The sequence below is a fragment of the Salvelinus alpinus genome, chromosome 30 (assembly GCF_045679555.1).
Source record: "Salvelinus alpinus chromosome 30, SLU_Salpinus.1, whole genome shotgun sequence".
In the NCBI taxonomy this organism is placed as follows: Eukaryota; Metazoa; Chordata; class Actinopteri; order Salmoniformes; family Salmonidae; genus Salvelinus; species Salvelinus alpinus.
In genome coordinates this window covers 5431194-5452264 of record NC_092115.1, presented here as the reverse complement: position 1 = coordinate 5452264, position 21071 = coordinate 5431194, and the positions used below count along the sequence as shown (strand labels likewise).

Genomic DNA, 21071 nt, shown 5'->3' with positions numbered 1-21071 from the left:
CTCTGTCTCTGCCTGTTCCCATCTGATATTATCATGTATCTCTGTCTCTGCCTGTTCCCATCTGATATTATCATGTATCTCTGTCTCTGCCTGTTCCCATCTGATATTATCATGTATCTCTGTCTCTGCCTGTTCCCATCTGATATTATCATGTAGCTCTGTCTCTGCCTGTTCCCATCTGATATTATCATGTATCTCTGTCTCTGCCTGTTCCCATCTGATATTATCATGTATCTCTGTCTCTGCCTGTTCCCATCTGATATTATAATGTAGCTCTGTCTCTGCCTGTTCCCATCTGATATTATCATTTATCTACCCAACATTGACAGATTCATCTGATTTCTTAGATATTTTTTTTTGTTGTTGATGCGTTTGTTTTTGAAAATCTGTTTTGATTTAATATCATATCAAGTATTTATTATTTATATCAAGATATCCCTCAATTAATACTAGAATGGTTGTAGGTATGATGTCATCATTTTGAGGATGTACTCAGAAACTACTGTAAATGTAACAAAGAGTCTTTATCGACACGGCCAATTGACCTTCCTGTTTTCCCCCTCTCCCCTCCCTCTCCTCATTCCTCTTCCCCCAGGTTGATTGACAAGCCCGTCGTCTAATCGAATCGTCGCCATGATTGCAACAGGGGGCCTCCTGCGTATAAACCGGCGCCAGGACTCCCAGCACTCTAAGAACCAAGCTGAGAACAAGAGGAAGAGGAAACGAGCCACGGGAAAGAAGAACCATGTAGTGGTGGTTGGTAGCGTGATGGACTACAATACCCATAATGCTTTGTATATTGTATTTAGTTTAGAACAATGTAGTGGTGGTTGGTAGCGTGATGGACTACAATACCCATAATGCTTTGTATATTGTATTTAGTTTAGAACGATGTAGTGGTGGTTGGTAGCGTGATGGACTACAATACCCATAATGCTTTGTATATTGTATTTAGTTTAGAACGATGTAGTGGTGGTTGGTAGCGTGATGGACTACAATACCCATAATGCTTTGTATATTGTATTTAGTTTAGAACGATGTAGTGGTGGTTGGTAGCGTGATGGACTACAATACCCATAATGCTTTGTATATTGTATTTAGTTTAGAACGATGTAGTGGTGGTTGGTAGCGTGATGGACTACAATACCCATAATGCTTTGTATATTGTATTTAGTTTAGAACGATGTAGTGGTGGTTGGTAGCGTGATGGACTACAATACCCATAATGCTTTGTATATTGTATTTAGTTTAGAACGATGTAGTGGTGGTTGGTAGCGTAATGGACTACAATACCCATAATGCTTTGTATATTGTATTTAGTTTAAAACAATGTAGTGGTGGTTGGTAGCGTGATGGACTACAATACCCATAATGCTTTGTATATTGTATTTAGTTTAGAACAATGTAGTGGTGGTTGGTAGCGTGATGGACTACAATACCCATAATGCTTTGTATATTGTATTTAGTTTAGAACGATGTAGTGGTGGTTGGTAGCGTGATGACTACAATACCCATAATGCTTTGTATATTGTATTTAGTTTAGAACGATGTAGTGGTGGTTGGTAGCGTGATGGACTACAATACCCATAATGCTTTGTATATTGTATTTAGTTTAGAACGATGTAGTGGTGGTTGGTAGCATGATGGACTACAATACCCATAATGCTTTGTATATTGTATTTAGTTTAGATTGATGTAGTGGTGGTTGGTAGCGTGATGGACTACAATACCCATAATGCTTTGTATATTGTATTTAGTTTAGATTGATGTAGTGGTGGTTGGTAGCGTGATGGACTACAATACCCACAGTGCTTTGTATATTGTATTTAGTTTAGAACGATGTAGTGGTGATTGGTAGCATGATTGACTACAATACCCATCATGCTCCGTACTACAGTACCCATAATGCTTTGTGTATTGCATCTAGTTTGGGATGATGGAGTGGTGGGTAGCATGTTGGACTACAGTACCCATAATGCATTGTGTATTATATCTGGTTTAGAACGATTTGGTGGTGGTGGGTAGCATGTTGGACTAAACTGGAGAAGTGAAAAATTCTTCTTTAGCTTTTAATTTTAAAGGCACAACCTAGATTCGAGCCAATGCGTAGTTTGGCGCAACGCGACCGTTAGACCCGATGACATGTTTCGGCACATGAGCTTAGCTAGCTCACGTCACCAAGACATCGCCTACAAGTGTGATCAGGGATTTCTATTGGAGAAGCAGTTTCTAGGCATCTTCATACTTAACCATCTTTGACAATGTGGTGGTGGTGGTGGGTCGCATGGTGTACTAAACTACATTACCCATAATGCTCGGTGTATTAAGAATTCAGCCATAGCAGAAGAATTGTACAGTTGTTTGAAGTACAGTAGACCAACATAGCTACTGCCATAGGTGTCAAAGCTGTGTGCTGTAAAACCTTGGTAGAGCATGGGTGAAGTTAGGGCAACTCATGTTAATTCCCTGGCTTTTTTCATCTTTTATCCAGACTTAAAACATAAGCTGTGTTCGAATACACATACTAAAATACTGTATACTACATATTAATGAGTACATACTACATTCTATATACTATTAGTTTATTTTATTATACTGTAAACAAACGGTATCCTTTCAGTTGAGCGTACTAGAACTTCCCCTGTCTACCGGAAGTTGATGCTGTTGCTATGCAACCTCTTGCTAGCTTGTTAGCATAACAAATGACTAGCTAAAAATGTTACGATTTCGAGTGTGTTCGGAAATTCAATCTGGGCGTTTGTAAATTCAGAGTGTTTCACTCTCTGAGCATTCAGAGCGCACACTGCTACTGGACGCATTCAACGGCAGTCAAGTACCCAAGCTAACTTGGGTAACTGGCTAACTGGCTCACTGGCTCACTGGCTCACTCTGACCATTTTACTCGCCCTAGCAAAGCTGGTTAGGCTGTTTTCATGTTATCAAATCAAATGAAATGTTATTTGTCACATGCGCCGAATACAACAGGTGTAGACCTTACAGTGAAATGCTTACTTACAAGCCCTTAACCAACAATGAAGTTTTTAGAAAATACCTACAAAAAGTATGAGATAAGAATAACAAATAATTAAAGAGCAGCAGTAAATAACAAGGGGTACTGGTACAATGTGCGGGGGCACCGGTTAGTCGAGGTAATTGAGTTAATATGTACAAGTAGGTAGAGTAATTAAAGTGACTAATGCATAGATAATAAACAGAGAGTAGCAGCAGTGTAGAAGAGGGTGTGGGGCAATGCAAATAGTCTGGGTAGCCATTGGATTAGATGTTCAGGAGTTTCATGGCTTGGGGGTAGAAGCTGTTTAGAAGCCTCTTGGACCTAGACTTGGCGCTCCGGTACCTCTTGCCGTGCGGTAGCATAGAGAACAGTCTTTGACTAGGGTGGCTGGAGTCTTTGACATTTTTTAGGGTCTTCCTCTGACACCGCCTGGTATAGAGGCCCTGGATGGCAGGAAGCTGGTATAGAGGTCCTGGATGGCAGGAAGCTGGTATAGAGGCCCTGGATGGCAGGAAGCTGGTATAGAGGCCCTGGATGGCAGGAAGCTGGTATAGAGGTCCTGGATGGCAGGAAGCTGGTATAGAGGCCCTGGATGGCAGTAAGCTGGTATAGAGGCCCTGGATGGCAGGAAGCTGGTATAGAGGCCCTGGATGGCAGGAAGCTGGTATAGAGGCCCTGGATGGCAGGAAGCTGGTATAGAGGCCCTGGATGGCAGGAAGCTGGTATAGAGGCCCTGGATGGCAGGAAGCTGGTATAGAGGCCCTGGATGGCAGGAAGCTTGGGCCCAGGGCCACGTTGGTAAGTGTAACTGTGCAGTGGGCAACAATGCTACAGGTTTTTTTTGCCGATGTTTACTGACATCGGCCATATATCCACTGGGTGGGTGTTGAGCATTCGTAAATTCATCAGTTATTCTGCGCGAGAGTGCTCTGAAATCTATACCACTTTGCTAAAAATTTGGTGAATAATCAAGTCAATAAACGTTGGGTTTCATGCTGCTGTAATGCTATGTGGTTCATAAGGATAGAGTAGCTAACATACTGGTACATACTGCTGTAATGATATGTGGTTCATAAGGACAGAGTAGCTAACATACTGGTACATACTGCTGTAATGATATGTGGTTAGTAAGGACAGAGTAGCTAACATACTGGTACATACTGCTGTAATGATATGTGGTTCATAAGGACAGAGTAGCTAACATACCGGTACATACTGCTGTAATGATATGCGGTTAGTAAGGACAGAGTAGCTAACATACTGGTACATACTGCTGTAATGCTATGCGGTTCGTAAGGACAGAGTAGCTAACATACCGGTACATACTCCTGTAATGCTATTTAGTAAGGACAGAGTAGCTAACATACTGGTACATACTGCTGTAATGCTATGCGGTTCGTAAGGACAGAGTAGCTAACATACTGGTACATACTGCTGTAATGCTATGAGGTTCGTAAGGACAGAGTAGCTAACATACCGGTACATACTGCTGTAATGCTATTTAGTAAGGACAGAGTAGCTAACATACCGGTACATACTGCTGTAATGATATGAGGTTCATAAGGACAGAGTAGCTAACATACCGGTACATACTGCTGTAATGATATGTGGTTCATAAGGACAGAGTAGCTAACATACCGGTACATACTGCTGTAATGATATGTGGTTCGTAAGGACAGCGTAGCTAACATACCGGTACATACTGCTGTAATGATATGTGGTTCATAAGGACAGAGTAGCTAACATACCGGTACATACTGCTGTAATGATATGAGGTTCGTAAGGACAGAGTAGCTAACATACTGGTACATACTGCTGTAATGATATGTGGTTCGTAAGGACAGAGTAGCTAACATACCGGTACATACTGCTGTAATGATATGTGGTTCGTAAGGACAGAGTACCTAACATACCGGTACATACTGCTGTAATGATATGTGGTTCGTAAGGACAGAGTACCTAACATACTGGTACATACTGCTGTAATGATATGTGGTTCGTAAGGACAGAGTAGCTAACATACCGGTACATACTGCTGTAATGATATGTGGTTCGTAAGGACAGAGTAGCTAACATACCGGTACATACTGCTGTAATGATATGTGGTTCGTAAGGACAGAGTACCTAACATACTGGTACATACTGCTGTAATGATATGTGGTTCGTAAGGACAGAGTAGCTAACATACCGGTACATACTGCTGTAATGATATGAGGTTCGTAAGGACAGAGTAGCTAACATACCGGTACATACTGCTGTAATGCTATGAGGTTCGTAAGGACAGAGTAGCTAACATACCGGTACATACTGCTGTAATGCTATTTAGTAAGGACAGAGTAGCTAACATACCGGTACATACTGCTGTAATGCTATGAGGTTCGTAAGGACAGAGTAGCTAACATACCGGTACATACTGCTGTAATGATATGTGGTTCATAAGGACAGAGTAGCTAACATACTGGTACATACTGCTGTAATGATATGTGGTTCATAAGGACAGAGTAGCTAACATACTGGTACATACTGCGTAATGATATGCTGTGTGGTTCATAAGGACAGAGTAGCTAACATACCGGTCCATACTGCTGTAATGATATGTGGTTCGTAAGGACAGAGTAGCTAACATACCGGTACATACTGCTGTAATGATATGAGGTTCGTAAGGACAGAGTAGCTAACATACTGGTACATACTGCTGTAATGATATGAGGTTCGTAAGGACAGCGTAGCTAACATACCGGTACATACTGCTGTAATGATATGAGGTTCGTAAGGACAGAGTAGCTAACATACCGGTACATACTGCTGTAATGATATGTGGTTCGTAAGGACAGAGTAGCTAACATACCGGTACATACTGCTGTAATGATATGAGGTTCGTAAGGACAGAGTAGCTAACATACTGGTACATACTGCTGTAATGATATGAGGTTCGTTAGGACAGCGTAGCTAACATACCGGTACATACTGCTGTAATGATATGTGGTTCATAAGGACAGAGTAGCTAACATACCGGTACATACTGCTGTAATGATATGTGGTTCATAAGGACAGAGTAGCTAACATACCGGTACATACTGCTGTAATGATATGTGGTTCGTAAGGACAGAGTAGCTAACATACCGGTACATACTGCTGTAATGATATGAGGTTCGTAAGGACAGCGTAGCTAACATACCGGTACATACTGCTGTAATGATATGTGGTTCATAAGGACAGAGTAGCTAACATACCGGTACATACTGCTGTAATGATATGCCGTGTGGTTCATAAGGACAGAGTAGCTAACATACCGGTCCATACTGCTGTAATGATATGAGGTTCGTAAGGACAGAGTAGCTAACATACTGGTACATACTGCTGTAATGCTATGTGGTTCATAAGGATAGAGTAGCTAACATACCTGTACATACTGCTGTAATGATATGTGGTTCATAAGGACAGAGTAGCTAACATACCGGTACATACTGCTGTAATGATATGAGGTTCGTAAGGACAGAGTAGCTAACATACTGGTACATACTGCTGTAATGATATGTGGTTCATAAGGACAGAGTAGCTAACATACCGGTACATACTGCTGTAATGATATGAGGTTCGTAAGGACAGAGTAGCTAACATACCGGTCCATACTGCTGTAATGATATGAGGTTCGTAAGGACAGAGTAGCTAACATACTGGTACATACTGCTGTAATGATATGTGGTTCGTAAGGATAGAGTAGCTAACATACTGGTACATACTGCTGTAATGCTATGTGGTTCATAAGGACAGAGTAGCTAACATACTGGTACATACTGCTGTAATGATATGTGGTTCGTAAGGACAGAGTACCTAACATACTGGTACATACTGCTGTAATGATATGAGGTTCATAAGGACAGAGTAGCTAACATACCGGTACATACTGCTGTAATGCTATGTGGTTCATAAGGACAGAGTAGCTAACATACTGGTACATACTGCTGTAATGCTATGAGGTTCGTAAGGACAGAGTAGCTAACATACCGGTACATACTGCTGTAATGCTATGTGGTTCATAAGGACAGAGTAGCTAACATACTGGTACATACTGCTGTAATGCTATGAGGTTCATAAGGACAGAGTAGCTAACATACCGGTACATACTGCTGTAATGATATGTGGTTCGTAAGGATAGTGTAGCTAACATACCGGTACATACTGCTGTAATGATATGAGGTTCGTAAGGACAGAGTACCTAACATACCGGTACATACTGCTGTAATGATATGTGGTTCATAAGGACAGAGTACCTAACATACTGGTACATACTGCTGTAATGCTATGAGGTTCATAAGGACAGAGTAGCTAACATACCGGTACATACTGCTGTAATGATATGTGGTTCATAAGGACAGAGTAGCTAACATACCGGTACATACTGCTGTAATGATATGTGGTTCATAAGGACAGAGTAGCTAACATACCGGTACATACTGCTGTAATGATATGAGGTTCATAAGGACAGAGTAGCTAACATACTGGTACATACTGCTGTAATGCTATGAGGTTCATAAGGACAGAGTAGCTAACATACTGGTACATACTGCTGTAATGATATGAGGTTCGTAAGGACAGCGTAGCTAACATACCGGTACATACTGCTGTAATGATATGTGGTTTGTAAGGATAGTGTAGCTAACATACCGGTACATACTGCTGTAATGATATGAGGTTCGTAAGGACAGAGTACCTAACATACTGGTACATACTGCTGTAATGAATTGTGGTTCATAAGGACAGAGTAGCTAACATACCGGTACATACTGCTGTAATGATATGTGGTTCGTAAGGACAGAGTAGCTAACATACCGGTACATACTGCTGTAATGATATGTGGTTCATAAGGACAGAGTAGCTAACATACTGGTACATACTGCTGTAATGATATGTGGTTCATAAGGACAGAGTAGCTAACATACCGGTACATACTGCTGTAATGATATGAGGTTCGTAAGGACAGAGTACCTAACATACTGGTACATACTGCTGTAATGATATGAGGTTCGTAAGGACAGAGTACCTAACATACTGGTACATACTGCTGTAATGATATGTGGTTCGTAAGGACAGAGTAGCTAACATACTGGTACATACTGCTGTAATGCTATGAGGTTCGTAAGGACAGAGTAGCTAACATACCGGTACATACTGCTGTAATGATATGAGGTTCGTAAGGACAGAGTAGCTAACATACTGGTACATACTGCTGTAATGCTATGCGGTTCATAAGGACAGAGTAGCTAACATACCGGTACATACTGCTGTAATGATATGTGGTTCATAAGGACAGAGTAGCTAACATACCGGTACATACTGCTGTAATGATATGTGGTTCATAAGGACAGAGTAGCTAACATACTGGTACATACTGCTGTAATGATATGAGGTTCATAAGGACAGCGTAGCTAACATACCGGTACATACTGCTGTAATGATATGAGGTTCATAAGGACAGAGTAGCTAACATACCGGTACATACTGCTGTAATGATATGAGGTTCATAAGGACAGCGTAGCTAACATACTGGTACATACTGCTGTAATGATATGTGGTTCATAAGGACAGCGTAGCTAACATACCGGTACATACTGCTGTAATTATATGAGGTTCGTAAGGACAGCGTAGCTAACATACCGGTACATACTGCTGTAATGATATGAGGTTCGTAAGGACAGAGTAGCTAACATACCGGTACATACTGCTGTAATGATATGAGGTTCGTAAGGACAGTGTAGCTAACATACTGGTACATACTGCTGTAATGATATGTGGTTCGTAAGGACAGAGTAGCTAACATACCGGTACATACTGCTGTAATGATATGTGGTTCATAAGGACAGAGTAGCTAACATACCGGTACATACTGCTGTAATGATATGCGGTTCGTAAGGACAGTGTAGCTAACATACCGGTACATACTGCTGTAATGATATGCTGTGTGGTTCATAAGGACAGAGTAGCTAACATACTGGTACATACTGCTGTATTGATATGTGGTTCATAAGGACAGAGTAGCTAACATACCGGTACATACTGCTGTAATGATATGCTGTGTGGTTCATAAGGACAGAGTAGCTAACATACCGGTACATACTGCTGTAATGATATGCTATGTGGTTCATAAGGACAGTGTAGTTAACATACCGGCACATACTGCTGTAATGATATGTGGTTCATAAGGACAGTGTAGTTAACATACCGGCACATACTGCTGTAATGATATGTGGTTCATAAGGACAGAGTAGCTAACATACCGGTACATACTGCTGTAATGATATGCTGTGTGGTTCATAAGGACAGTGTAGCTAACATACCGGTACATACTGCTGTAATGATATGCTATGTGGTTCATAAGGACAGTGTAGTTAACATACCGGCACATACTGCTGTAATGATATGTGGTTCATAAGGACAGTGTAGTTAACATACCGGCACATACTGCTGTATTGATATGTGGTTCATAAGGACAGAGTAGCTAACATACCGGTACATACTGCTGTAATGATATGCTGTGTGGTTCATAAGGACAGCGTAGCTAACATACCGGCACATACTGCTGTAATGATATGTGGTTCATAAGGACAGAGTAGCTAACATACCGGTACATACTGCTGTAATGATATGTGGTTCATAAGGACAGAGTAGCTAACATACCGGTACATACTAATGCTATATGGTTAGTAAGGACAGAGTAGCTAACATACCGGTACATACTGCTGTAATGATATGTGGTTCGTAAGGACAGAGTAGCTAACATACCGGTACATACTGCTGTAATGATATGTGGTTCGTAAGGACAGAGTAGCTAACATACCTGGTACATACTGCTGTAATGATATGTGGTTCGTAAGGATAGAGTAGCTAACATACCTGGTACATACTGCTGTAATGATATGAGGTTCGTAAGGACAGAGTAGCTAACATACCTGGTACATACTGCTGTAATGATATGTGGTTCGGAAGGACAGAGTAGCTAACATACTGGTACATACTGCTGTAATGATATGAGGTTCGTAAGGACAGAGTAGCTAACATACTGGTACATACTGCTGTAATGATATGAGGTTCGTAAGGACAGCGTAGCTAACATACCGGTACATACTGCTGTAATGATATGTGGTTCGTAAGGATAGTGTAGCTAACATACCGGTACATACTGCTGTAATGATATGAGGTTCGTAAGGACAGAGTACCTAACATACTGGTACATACTGCTGTAATGATATGTGGTTCATAAGGACAGAGTAGCTAACATACCGGTACATACTGCTGTAATGATATGTGGTTCGTAAGGACAGAGTAGCTAACATACCGGTACATACTGCTGTAATGATATGTGGTTCATAAGGACAGAGTAGCTAACATACTGGTACATACTGCTGTAATGATATGTGGTTCATAAGGACAGAGTAGCTAACATACCGGTACATACTGCTGTAATGATATGAGGTTCGTAAGGACAGAGTACCTAACATACTGGTACATACTGCTGTAATGATATGAGGTTCGTAAGGACAGAGTACCTAACATACTGGTACATACTGCTGTAATGATATGTGGTTCGTAAGGACAGAGTAGCTAACATACTGGTACATACTGCTGTAATGCTATGAGGTTCGTAAGGACAGAGTAGCTAACATACCGGTACATACTGCTGTAATGATATGCTGTGTGGTTCATAAGGACAGCGTAGCTAACATACCGGTACATACTGCTGTAATGATATGCTATGTGGTTCATAAGGACAGAGTAGCTAACATACCGGTACATACTGCTGTAATGATATGCTATGCGGTTCATAAGGATAGAGTAGCTAACATACCGGTACATACTGCTGTAATGCTATGAAGTTCGTAAGGACAGAGTAGCTAACATACCGGTACATACTGCTGTAATGCTATGAAGTTCGTAAGGACAGAGTAGCTAACATACCGGTACATACTGCTGTAATGCTATTTAGTAAGGACAGAGTAGCTAACATACCGGTACATACTGCTGTAATGCTATGAAGTTCGTAAGGACAGAGTAGCTAACATACCGGTACATACTGCTGTAATGATATGTGGTTCATAAGGACAGCGTAGCTAACAAATTGTCAGCCAACATAACGTCTAACGTAACTTATTTGAAATGTCATTACTTCATTACATTGCTCAACATTTTCTTAACATTTGTCATAATTAATTAAAGCAATGAATTTGTATCCGCTTCTCGTCGGACTTCGGCTGCATATTTTCCGCCGTTTTCTGAAGAATTGCATTATGGGCCCTAAAAGCATGGAAATAGTGTCCACTGCTTGTATACTTCATATTTTGGCAAATTTAGTACGACATCCGGGAACTTTTGGCTTACTAAACTATATCCATACTGTGACAAATAAACGTACTACATAACTCAATTCACGTCACAAATAGTACGGTTAGCATGAGCATGCAAAACACAGCTCTAGAGTCTGTGTTAAAATGTATCTATGTTTATCCTAGAAAATACATTCCTGAACTCTATTATAATGATGTCATGTCTGTCTCCTTATGAATCCAGGTGAAGGGGAAACTCAACCTGTGTTCCCCGCCTGGGCTGGTGGCCACGGTGGGAGTGGTGGTGTTGATGGTCGGGATAGCCATGGCTGTACTGGGCTACTGGCCACATGAAGGCCACAGCCAGGGGTATGCATCCAGGGTATCACCAGCGGAGGAGCGGAGAGACAACGGCAGGATGAGCTACTCCAAGAGCCGCCTGGTGTCTGTCACCTGGAACAATAATAAGGACAACAACACAGCCAACCAAACTGTTGGGGAGTTGACCAAACAGACTGTTGGGGAGTTGACCAAACAGACTATTGGGGAGTTGACCAACCAGACTGTTGGGGAGTTTTTGACCAACCAGACTGTTGGGGAGTTGACCAACCAGACTGTTGGGGAGTTGACCAACCAGACTGTTGGGGAGTTGACCAACCAGACTGTTGGGGAGTTGACCAATCAGACTGTTGGGGAGTTGACCAACCAGACTGTTGGGGAGTTTTTGACCAACCAGACTGTTGGGGAGTTTTTGACCAACCAGACTGTTGGGGAGGAGCTGACCAACCAGACTGTTGGAGAGGAGCTGACCAACCAGACTGTTGGGGAGTTGACCAACCAGACTGTTGGGGAGTTTTTGACAAACCAGACTGTTGGGGAGTTGACCAACCAGACTGTTGGGGAGTTTTTGACCAACCAGACTGTTGGGGAGTTGACCAACCAGACTGTTGGGGAGTTTTTGACCAACCAGACTGTTGGGGAGTTGACCAACCAGACTGTTGGGGACTTGACCAACCAGACTGTTGGGGACTTGACCAACCAGACGAGTGTCGAGTTTATGAACCAGACAAGTGTTGTTGTCAATGGAAGTTTACCTGTACTTGTACCTGTTAATGCTAGTGTACTTGTATCGGTATCTACCCCTCCTATACCTTCAGGTGGGTTATTTTTTTACTAAGATATTTTTACTTTACAAGACACAACATTCATCATGTTGTTCATTCTGTCTGCTTTGCTTAGGCGTCTCGCTCTCATCTTGGTCAGGTCATTATTGTAATGACTGACCTGGTTAAAAAAGGGTTAGTCAGTTTTCTCCCCCCTCCTCCATCTTCTTTCCCATCCTTCAGGTGGGTTGCTCTCCGAGTTCTTGGACAACTATCTGTACTCAGACAACCTGAAGGTGTTTGGGCCTTTAGTCATGGGGATAGGCATATTTATCTTCATCTGCGCAAACGCCGTGCTTCACGAGAACAGAGACAAGAAGACCAAAGTCATCAACCTCAGAGATATCTACTCCACGGTCATCGACCTCCACAGCACACGGACCAAGGACTACTCGCCGAGTAACGGACTGGTCGACTACGTACAGTCCAGAGGTAGTGTTGATGTACGGCGGCAAGAAAAAGTATGTGAACCCTTTGGAACTACCTGGATTTCTGCATAAATTTGATCTGATCTTCAATTTTATGACCAATTTATGCAGAAATCCAGGTAATTCCAAAGGGTTCACATACCTTTTCTTCCCACTGTATACTCAGGGTCTTTCAACCCCGGTGGAATGCTAGAGCTTGGGTGTGGCTCCTGGCTTTCCAATACCGAGTCCGGCCACCAGGGGGAGTCCGTCAGCACAGAGCAGCAGTCCAGACGACCATCGATGACTGAGAGGCAGCGTAGCTGGTCTAGAGACAACCAGACATTCACAGACACTGTCTACAGTATCTCCAGGGACCAAAAGCGTAGGTACTGTACATTTTTGTCTACAGTATGTGATACAGTTTCTATAGCCTCGTTTGACAGTCCTGATCACACCAGATCACTGTCTGGTTCTCTAGATACGTGTAGAAAAATAGAATGTGACCTCGCATGATAAGGATGGTTGAACAAGCGTACATTGTATGTGTTGCAAAATAAATTACATTTACGTTTTCTAATCTTATCTAATCAGGTGTTCGGAGCAGGTGCCCTACCCGAGACACTGGGACTCAGAGCAGGCCTCGCTCCCCAGGCAGTGGGACTCAGAGCAGGCCTCGCTCCCCAGGCAGTGGGACTCAGAGCAGGCCTCGTACCCCAGGCAGTGGGACTCAGAGCAGGCCTCGCTCCCCAGGCAGTGGGACTCAGATCAGGCCTCGTACCCCAGACAGTGGGAGGGTATAGGCTCCATCGTCTCTTCATCTGTCAAAGCTTTCAAGCTCCCTGTCATCAAACTGAACAGCTGTGAGGTGGAGGAGAAGGGGGTACAGGCCGAGAGAGTGGAGACAGAGGGGTGCTTGGTGGAGGAGGAGGGGGGACAGACCGAGAGAAAGGAAACAGAGGGGTGCTTGGTGGAGGAGGGGGGACAGACCCGAGAGCGAGGAGACAGAATGGTGCTTGGTGGAGGAGGAAGGGGGACAGACCGAGAGAGAGGTGACAGAGGGGTGCTTGGAGGAAGAGATCATAAAAGTCAAGAATTTTATTGAAAATGGGATCGAGGAAGAACAGGTAGCAGGCTATAGTCTGGGCTCTAAAGAGAAGGATGCTTCAAGAAGGGGCTCGTTGAAGGATGCCTTCAGGAGGAGCTCAACCTCGTTGACGCAGGGCACAGGGCTCCCAACTATTCCCCCCTCCCACTCATGTCTCCAGGGTGATGATGGAGATGGGGTCTAGCCTGTCACTCAACTCCCTCTCCAGGGCCCGGCGGCTCAGCTGTCCACGTCTGGAGAGGTCGAACAGTAAGCGATACATCAAACTGGAAACCATGGGCGGAGAGTCCTTCGAGGCAGTGGCTGTAGCAACTTCCCGTGTGCCCGACTCGAACCAGGAAGAGGAAAGGGAAGTAGCAGTAGTTCAGGGAGAAGAAGAAGAAGGAGGGGGAGTAACAGTCAACCTTAGCTCTTCTTTATGTGAACTCTAGCTACTGTAATCCCCAGCTCTTCAACAGAGGAACCCTAAATAGTTGTGCCTTGGCATGTTATTATTTAGACGGATATCAATAGGAATAGACAGTGCTCAAATCAATTTTCAATCAATCAATTTTATTTTATATAGCCCTTCGTACATCAGCTAATATCTCGAAGTGCTGTACAGACACCCAGCCTAAAACCCCAAACAGCTAGTAATGCAGGTGTAGAAGCACGGTGGCTAGGAAAAACTCCCTAGAAAGGCCAAAACCTAGGAAGAAACCTAGAGAGGAACCAGGCTATGAGGGGTGGCCAGTCCTCTTCTGGCTGTGCCGGGTGGAGATTATAACAGAACTATGCCAAGATGTTCAAAAATGTTCATAAGTGACAAGCATGGTCAAATAATAATCATGAATAATTTTCAGTTGGCTTTTCATAGCCGATCATCAAGAGTTGAAAAACAACAGGTCTGGGACAGGTGGCGGTTCCATAACCGCAGGCAGAACAGCTGAAACTGGAATAGCAGCAAGGCCAGGCGGACTGGGGACAGCAAGGAGTCACCACGGGCGGCAGTCCCGACGCATGGTCCTAGGGCCCAGGTCCTCCGAGAGAAAGAAAGAGAGAAGGAGAAAATTAGAGAGAGCCAAGATTTTCAAAATTTCCATAAATGACAAGCATGGTCAAATAATAATCAGGAATAAATCTCAGTTGGCTTTTCATAGCCGATCATTAAGAGTTGAAAACAGCAGGTCTGGGACAGGTAGGGGTTCCATGACCGCAGGCAGAACAGTTGAAACTGGAATAGCAGCAAGGCCAGGCGGACTGGGGACAGCAAGGAGTCACCACGGCCGGTAGTCCCGACGTATGGTCCTAGGGCTCAGGTCCTCCGAGAGAAAGAAAGAGAGAAGGAGAAAATTAGAGAGAGCCAAGATTTTCAAAATGTTCATAAATGACAAGCATGGTCAAATAATAATCAGGAATAAATCTCAGTTGGCTTTTCATAGCCGATCATTAAGAGTTGAAAACAGCAGGTCTGGGACAGGTAGGGGTTCCATGACCGCAGGCAGAACAGTTGAAACTGGAATAGCAGCAAGGCCAGGCGGACTGGGGACAGCAAGGAGTCACCACGGCCGGTAGTCCCGACGTATGGTCCTAGGGCTCAGGTCCTCCGAGAGAAAGAAAGAGAGAAGGAGAAAATTAGAGAGAGCCAAGATTTTCAAAATGTTCATAAATGACAAGCATGGTCAAATAATAATCAGGAATAAATCTCAGTTGGCTTTTCATAGCCGATCATTAAGAGTTGAAAACAGCAGGTCTGGGACAGGTAGGGGTTCCGTAACCACAGGCAGAACAGTTGAAACTGGAATAGCAGCAAGGCCAGGCGGACTGGGGACAGCAAGGTGTCATCATGCCCGGTAGTCCTGACGTATGGTCCTAGGGCTCAGGTTCTCAGAGAGAAAGAGAGAACGAGAGAATTAGAGAGAGCATACTTAAATTCACACAGGACACTGGATAAGACAGGAGAAGTACTCCAGGTAACCAACTGACCCTAGCCCCCCGACACAAACTACTGCAGCATAAATACTGGAGGCTGAGACAGGAGCGGTCAGGAGACACTGTGGCCCCATCCGAAGAAACCCCCGGACAGGGCCAAATAGGAAGGATATAACCCCACCCACTTTGCCAAAGCACAGCCCCCGCACCACTAGAGGGAAATCCTCAACCACCAACTTACAATCCTGAGACAAGGCCGAGTATAGCCCACAAAGGTCTCCACCACAGCACAAACCAAGGGGGGGCGCCAACCCAGACAGGAAGATCACGTCAGTAACTCAACCCACTCAAGTGACGCACCCCTCCTAGGGACGGCATGAAAGAGCACCAGCAAGCCAGTGACTCAGCCCCTGTAACAGGGTTAGAGGCAGAGAATCCCAGTGGAGAGAGGGGAACCGGCCTGGCAGAGACAGCAAGGGCGGTTCGTTGCTCCAGAGCCTTTCCGTTCACCTTCACACTCCTGGGCCAGGCTACACTCAATCATATGACCTACTGAAGAGATAAGTCTTCAGTAAAGACTTAAAGGTTGAGACCGAGTCTGCGTCTCTCACATGGGTAGGCAGACTGTTCCATAAAAATTGAGATCTATAGGAGAAAGCCCTGCCTCCCGCTGTTTGCTTAGAAATTCTAGGGACAATTAGGAGGCCTGCGTCTTGTGACCGTAGCGTACGTATTGGTATGTACGGCAGGACCAACTCGGAAAGATAGGTAGGAGCAAGCCCATGTAACGCTTTATAGCTGTGCAGATCCAGGACAGCTAAGCCCTGGAGGAATACGCAGATTCAAAGAGGAGTCCGTAATTTGCTTTCTAATGGTCATGATCTTTTCCTCAAAGAAGTTCATGAATTTATTACTGCTGAAGTGAAAGCCATCCTCTCTTGGGGAATGCTGCTTTTTAGTTAGTTTCGCAACAGTATCAAAAAGAAATTTTGGATTGTTCTTATTTTCCTCGATTAAGTTGGAAAAGTAGGATGAGCGAGCAGCAGTGAGGGCTCTTCGGTACTGCACGGTACTGTCTTTCCAAGCTAGTCGGAAGACTTCCAGTTTGGTGTGGCGCCATTTCCGTTCCAATTTCCTGGAAGCTTGCTTCAAAGCTCGGGTATTTTCTGTATACCAGGGAGCTAGTTTCTTATGACAAATCTTTTTCGTTTTTAGGGGTGCAACTGCATCTAGGGTATTGCGCAAGGTTAAATTGAGTTCCTCAGTTAGGTGGTTAACTGATTTTTGTCCTCAGACGTCCTTGGGTAGGCAGAAGGAGTCTGGAAGGGCATCAAGGAATTTTTGTGTTGTCTGAGAATTTATAGCACGACTTTTGATGCTCCTTGGTTGGGGTCTGAGCAGATTATTTGTTGCGATTGCAAACGTAATAAAATGGTGGTCCGATAGTCCAGGATTATGTGGAAAAACATTAAGATCTACAACATTTATTCCATGGGACAAAACTAGGTCCAGAGTATGACTGTGGCAGTGAGTAGGTCCAGAGACATGTTGGACAAAACCCACTGAGTCGATAATGGCTCCGAAAGACTTTTGGAGTGGGTCTGTGGACTTCTTCATGTGAATATTAAAATCACCAAAAATTAGAATATGATCTGCTATGACTACAAGGTCTGATAGGAATTCAGGAAACTCAGAGAGGAACGCTGTATATGGCCCAGGAGGCCTGTAAACAGTAGCTATAAAAAGTGATTGAGTAGGCTGCATAGATTTCATGACTAGAAGCTCAAAAGACGAAAACGCCATTTTTTTTTTTGTAAATTGAAATTTGCTATCGTAAATGTTAGCAACACCTCCGCCTTTGCGGGATGCACGGGGGATATGGTCACTAGTGTAACCAGGAGGTGAGGCCTCATTTAACACAGTAAATTCATCAGGCTTAAGCCATGTTTCAGTCAGGCCAATCACATCAAGATTATGATCAGTGATTAGTTCATTGACTATGACTGCCTTTGAAGTGAGGGATCTAACATTAAGTAACCCTATTTTGAGATGTGAGGTATCACGATCTCTTTCAATGATGGCAGGAATGGAGGAGGTCTTTATCCTAATAAGATTGCTAAGGCGAACACCGCCATGTTTAGTTTTGCCCAACCTAGGTCGAGGCACAGACACAGTCTCAATGGGTATGGCTGAGCTGACTACACTGACTGTGCTATTGGCAGACTCCACTAAGCTGGCAGGTTGGCTAACAGCCTGCTGCCTGGCCTGCACCCAAACCCCGTCTAGGATCAAGGTGCGGCCTAGAGGAACTCGGGAGATCAGAGGAGAGGGTGTGATCAGAGTGGCCCCCAGCTCTTCAACAGAACTCGAGACAGATATGACACGTCTTGTCATGTTATCGTTTTAGATAGAACCCTGTCTTTCCTATGTGTTTGGGGTCGAGGTTTTTACTGTAGCTGGATCTACACAGTTGATGGCAATAGAACGTGGACGCTGGTATATATATATATAGAAGGTCTGAAAGCCGTGGACACCGTTGACTTTCAGATCACCAACATGAGGTGATACAAACCAATATCTAGATCAAACTATTCAAAAAAAATTCAATGTAACAACAGCAATAATTTGTATCGAAAAACATGTAGATATTATTTAAAAATAATAATAATTATAGCTGTAGTAGAATTATGTTGTTCTGAAATGTTCCTATGAGACACGGCAAGTGTAGATTTAATGAATCTGTGACACAAAATAAAGCTTTAGTTTAAGAAATTGTATCTAGGTATTTCTATGTGCCAAGAAATGGAATCTCAGGTAGAATATAGGTCAGATTTTGTGTCGAGTTGAGGTGAAAATTAAGTTTTGACTGTTGGATGTATGTTTAATTATGAATAAATAAAGTGGGATCTAATGTAGATGGCCTAATACATTTTACTGATCTCCCATCCCCCCTCCCTCTCTACATCAGTCCAACATGGCCATCTAGTGGTGAAAATGTGTTATTGCTTTTTCTGTCAACCTCAAGGTATTTTATGAAGCTCTCCTTTCTGTGGTTGTGCTTTTACCAGAGGTGCAACTCCCCCCCCCCCAAGTTTTATCATTGAAACAAAATGGGGCAAGGCTTTAGGACGACGAGGACACCTCCAGGTGGTCGTGTAAGCTGTTTGTTGTGTTTATCAGACTAGATCAAAAAAAGAATGTCCCCCCCCACTTCTAAATCCAAAAGTTGCGCCCCTGGCTTTAACCAATTACTTTTACCAATGTTTGAAATTAATGTGCAAACAATTGAAACCAAGAGAGGTGTTGATAGAGCAGCCGGAACATTCCGTAGAAGTAGCAGCAAAGATAGTACAGTATCAAGATAGGCTAAAACAAGCTTTTCCAAAAGAAACCCCTGATCACACTTGTAGGCACTTTTCTGAGCTAAACTGACCAACAGACGCACCTCCAACAACACATAAAAACGAACATAACACTGTCCCGAAACAAGGACAATTTCTCTCTCTCAACCATGTGGCCTAAGGGCTTTTTAGGTGAGCGCTGATGCCACCCTGTGATAAGCAGTGACCACTTTGTCAAAGGCAGGGAGGGATGCTAAATACTAATCTTGTCCATTCCCCAGCACGGGGAATGAGCACGAGGGGCGATGCGTTGATGTGACCCGTATGCTTTTCATTTGTAACCCAAGATCCTTGCTTGCTTTTTGTGTTCCCCTTACAAAATATAATCTACCATCTTGTTTATATTTATTTTCTTTGTCAAATGGTTCCATTCTGTCCGTAAGCGTTAAAACTAAAGACTTAAGTTATGTATATGTAAATAATGTATATGTGTAAAAAGAGTGCTGTTCGAGAGACGCATCGCTGCGGCGCTACACAAATATTCTGCCCCCAAACAAATCTTACATAAATCATGTAGCAGATATAGGATAAGGTAGAAAGAGTATGTGGCCTTTTCTGTAGCTTGCAGGCTGGAGATAAGATGGATGACATTGTGATGAGACGGACACATTTTACATCATGCAGGTTTCTCCGACAGAATAGCCTAACCTAAATGGCGCCCAATCAGGTCAAAATAAAATAGACAATCAGGCTACTCACAACTGCTGTCCAGGAGATTCATCCCGTGTTTCTAAATTGTCATGATCAGTGGTTTCAAGTATGTATCTGTACATTTTGACAAGCTGATCATAGCGGGAAAAATAAAATACTTCTGATTTCACGCTGTGTAAACACATTGTAAATAGGCTCAGGATAACCCCTGATAAAGTTGGATAGCTGATATTCACAGCTTAAATAGCCAAATGGATTAGTCACAGGAATCAGGACTAATAAAGGCAATGCAGGGGCCTGTTTTACAAATGTTGGCCCTGCCACATGGATGGGCATTCATACAATCCCATTGTGGGCTGACATGGTAGGCTACACCCCAGTAAGCATGGACCAACACCGACGTCTTTTGGACGTCTTTTTTGTGTGTTTTACAAACGGTAGACCTACCACATAGATGGTCATTCGTAAAATGTAATTTCATGTGACACTGTAGGCTATATTTCAGTGAGGACGGGCTGACGCCGTTTGGACAGCTTTTTTTTGGTCCTGTCCAGTCCGGACTTCTTTTTTGATGTAGACATCTATGTTTAGTTCCGATTTTTATCAGGTTTGGACCAGCCTTGATTTGAACCAAACATATATGTCTATAAATAACGTCTTTTCACCTTTTCATTCAGAACCGAAAATAAACCTGGATTCAACGTATGGAAAATAAAAAAGTATTTTAGACGTATTTTTAACGTCATTTTTCTTACTGGGACTAGTCTAGTAGGGGGCCGCAATTGTTTTGTCAGCGAAGGGCGTCAGAATGGCCAGGACCGGTCCTGCTTGTAGGCGATGTCATGGCGACATTGGCTAGTTACGCTCATGTATAGAAACACGTCCTTGGGACTAACGGTCATCTTGCACAGAACTGGCACTCCTTCGATATACATTTTTTTTTTTTTACGAAAATAAATAAAAACTTGTCAGTTTGTCACTTTCATTCGGTTTGAGTAATAACATGCTCGAATCTAGGTTGTGCCTTTAGATTTTGAGAAAATTAACAACTAAGGAATAATTTTCAACGTCTCTCATTGACTTCTCGAAACCCAAA

General features: G+C 43.2%; 1 protein-coding gene and 1 long non-coding RNA gene across 2 annotated transcripts in view; one reads left to right on the top strand and one right to left on the bottom strand.

Moving 5' to 3' along the window:
- The window catches only part of LOC139560248 (uncharacterized), a 26344-nt gene extending 7506 nt beyond the window's left edge, over positions 1-18838 (top strand). Inside the window, exons 2-6 of the mRNA XM_071376865.1 lie at positions 596-756; positions 11579-12491; positions 12681-12929; positions 13119-13293; positions 13499-18838. Coding sequence (XP_071232966.1) covers positions 634-756; positions 11579-12491; positions 12681-12929; positions 13119-13293; positions 13499-14009 — 1971 coding nt within the window. The 5' untranslated portion in view covers positions 596-633 and the 3' untranslated portion in view covers positions 14010-18838. The remainder of the gene's footprint in view (positions 1-595; positions 757-11578; positions 12492-12680; positions 12930-13118; positions 13294-13498) is intronic.
- On the bottom strand, positions 14544-21071 carry LOC139560249 (uncharacterized). The gene is made up of 2 exons (XR_011671897.1): positions 20731-21071; positions 14544-15877 (listed from the first exon to the last, which is right to left on the bottom strand). It is a non-coding gene; the product is annotated as an uncharacterized lncRNA (long non-coding RNA).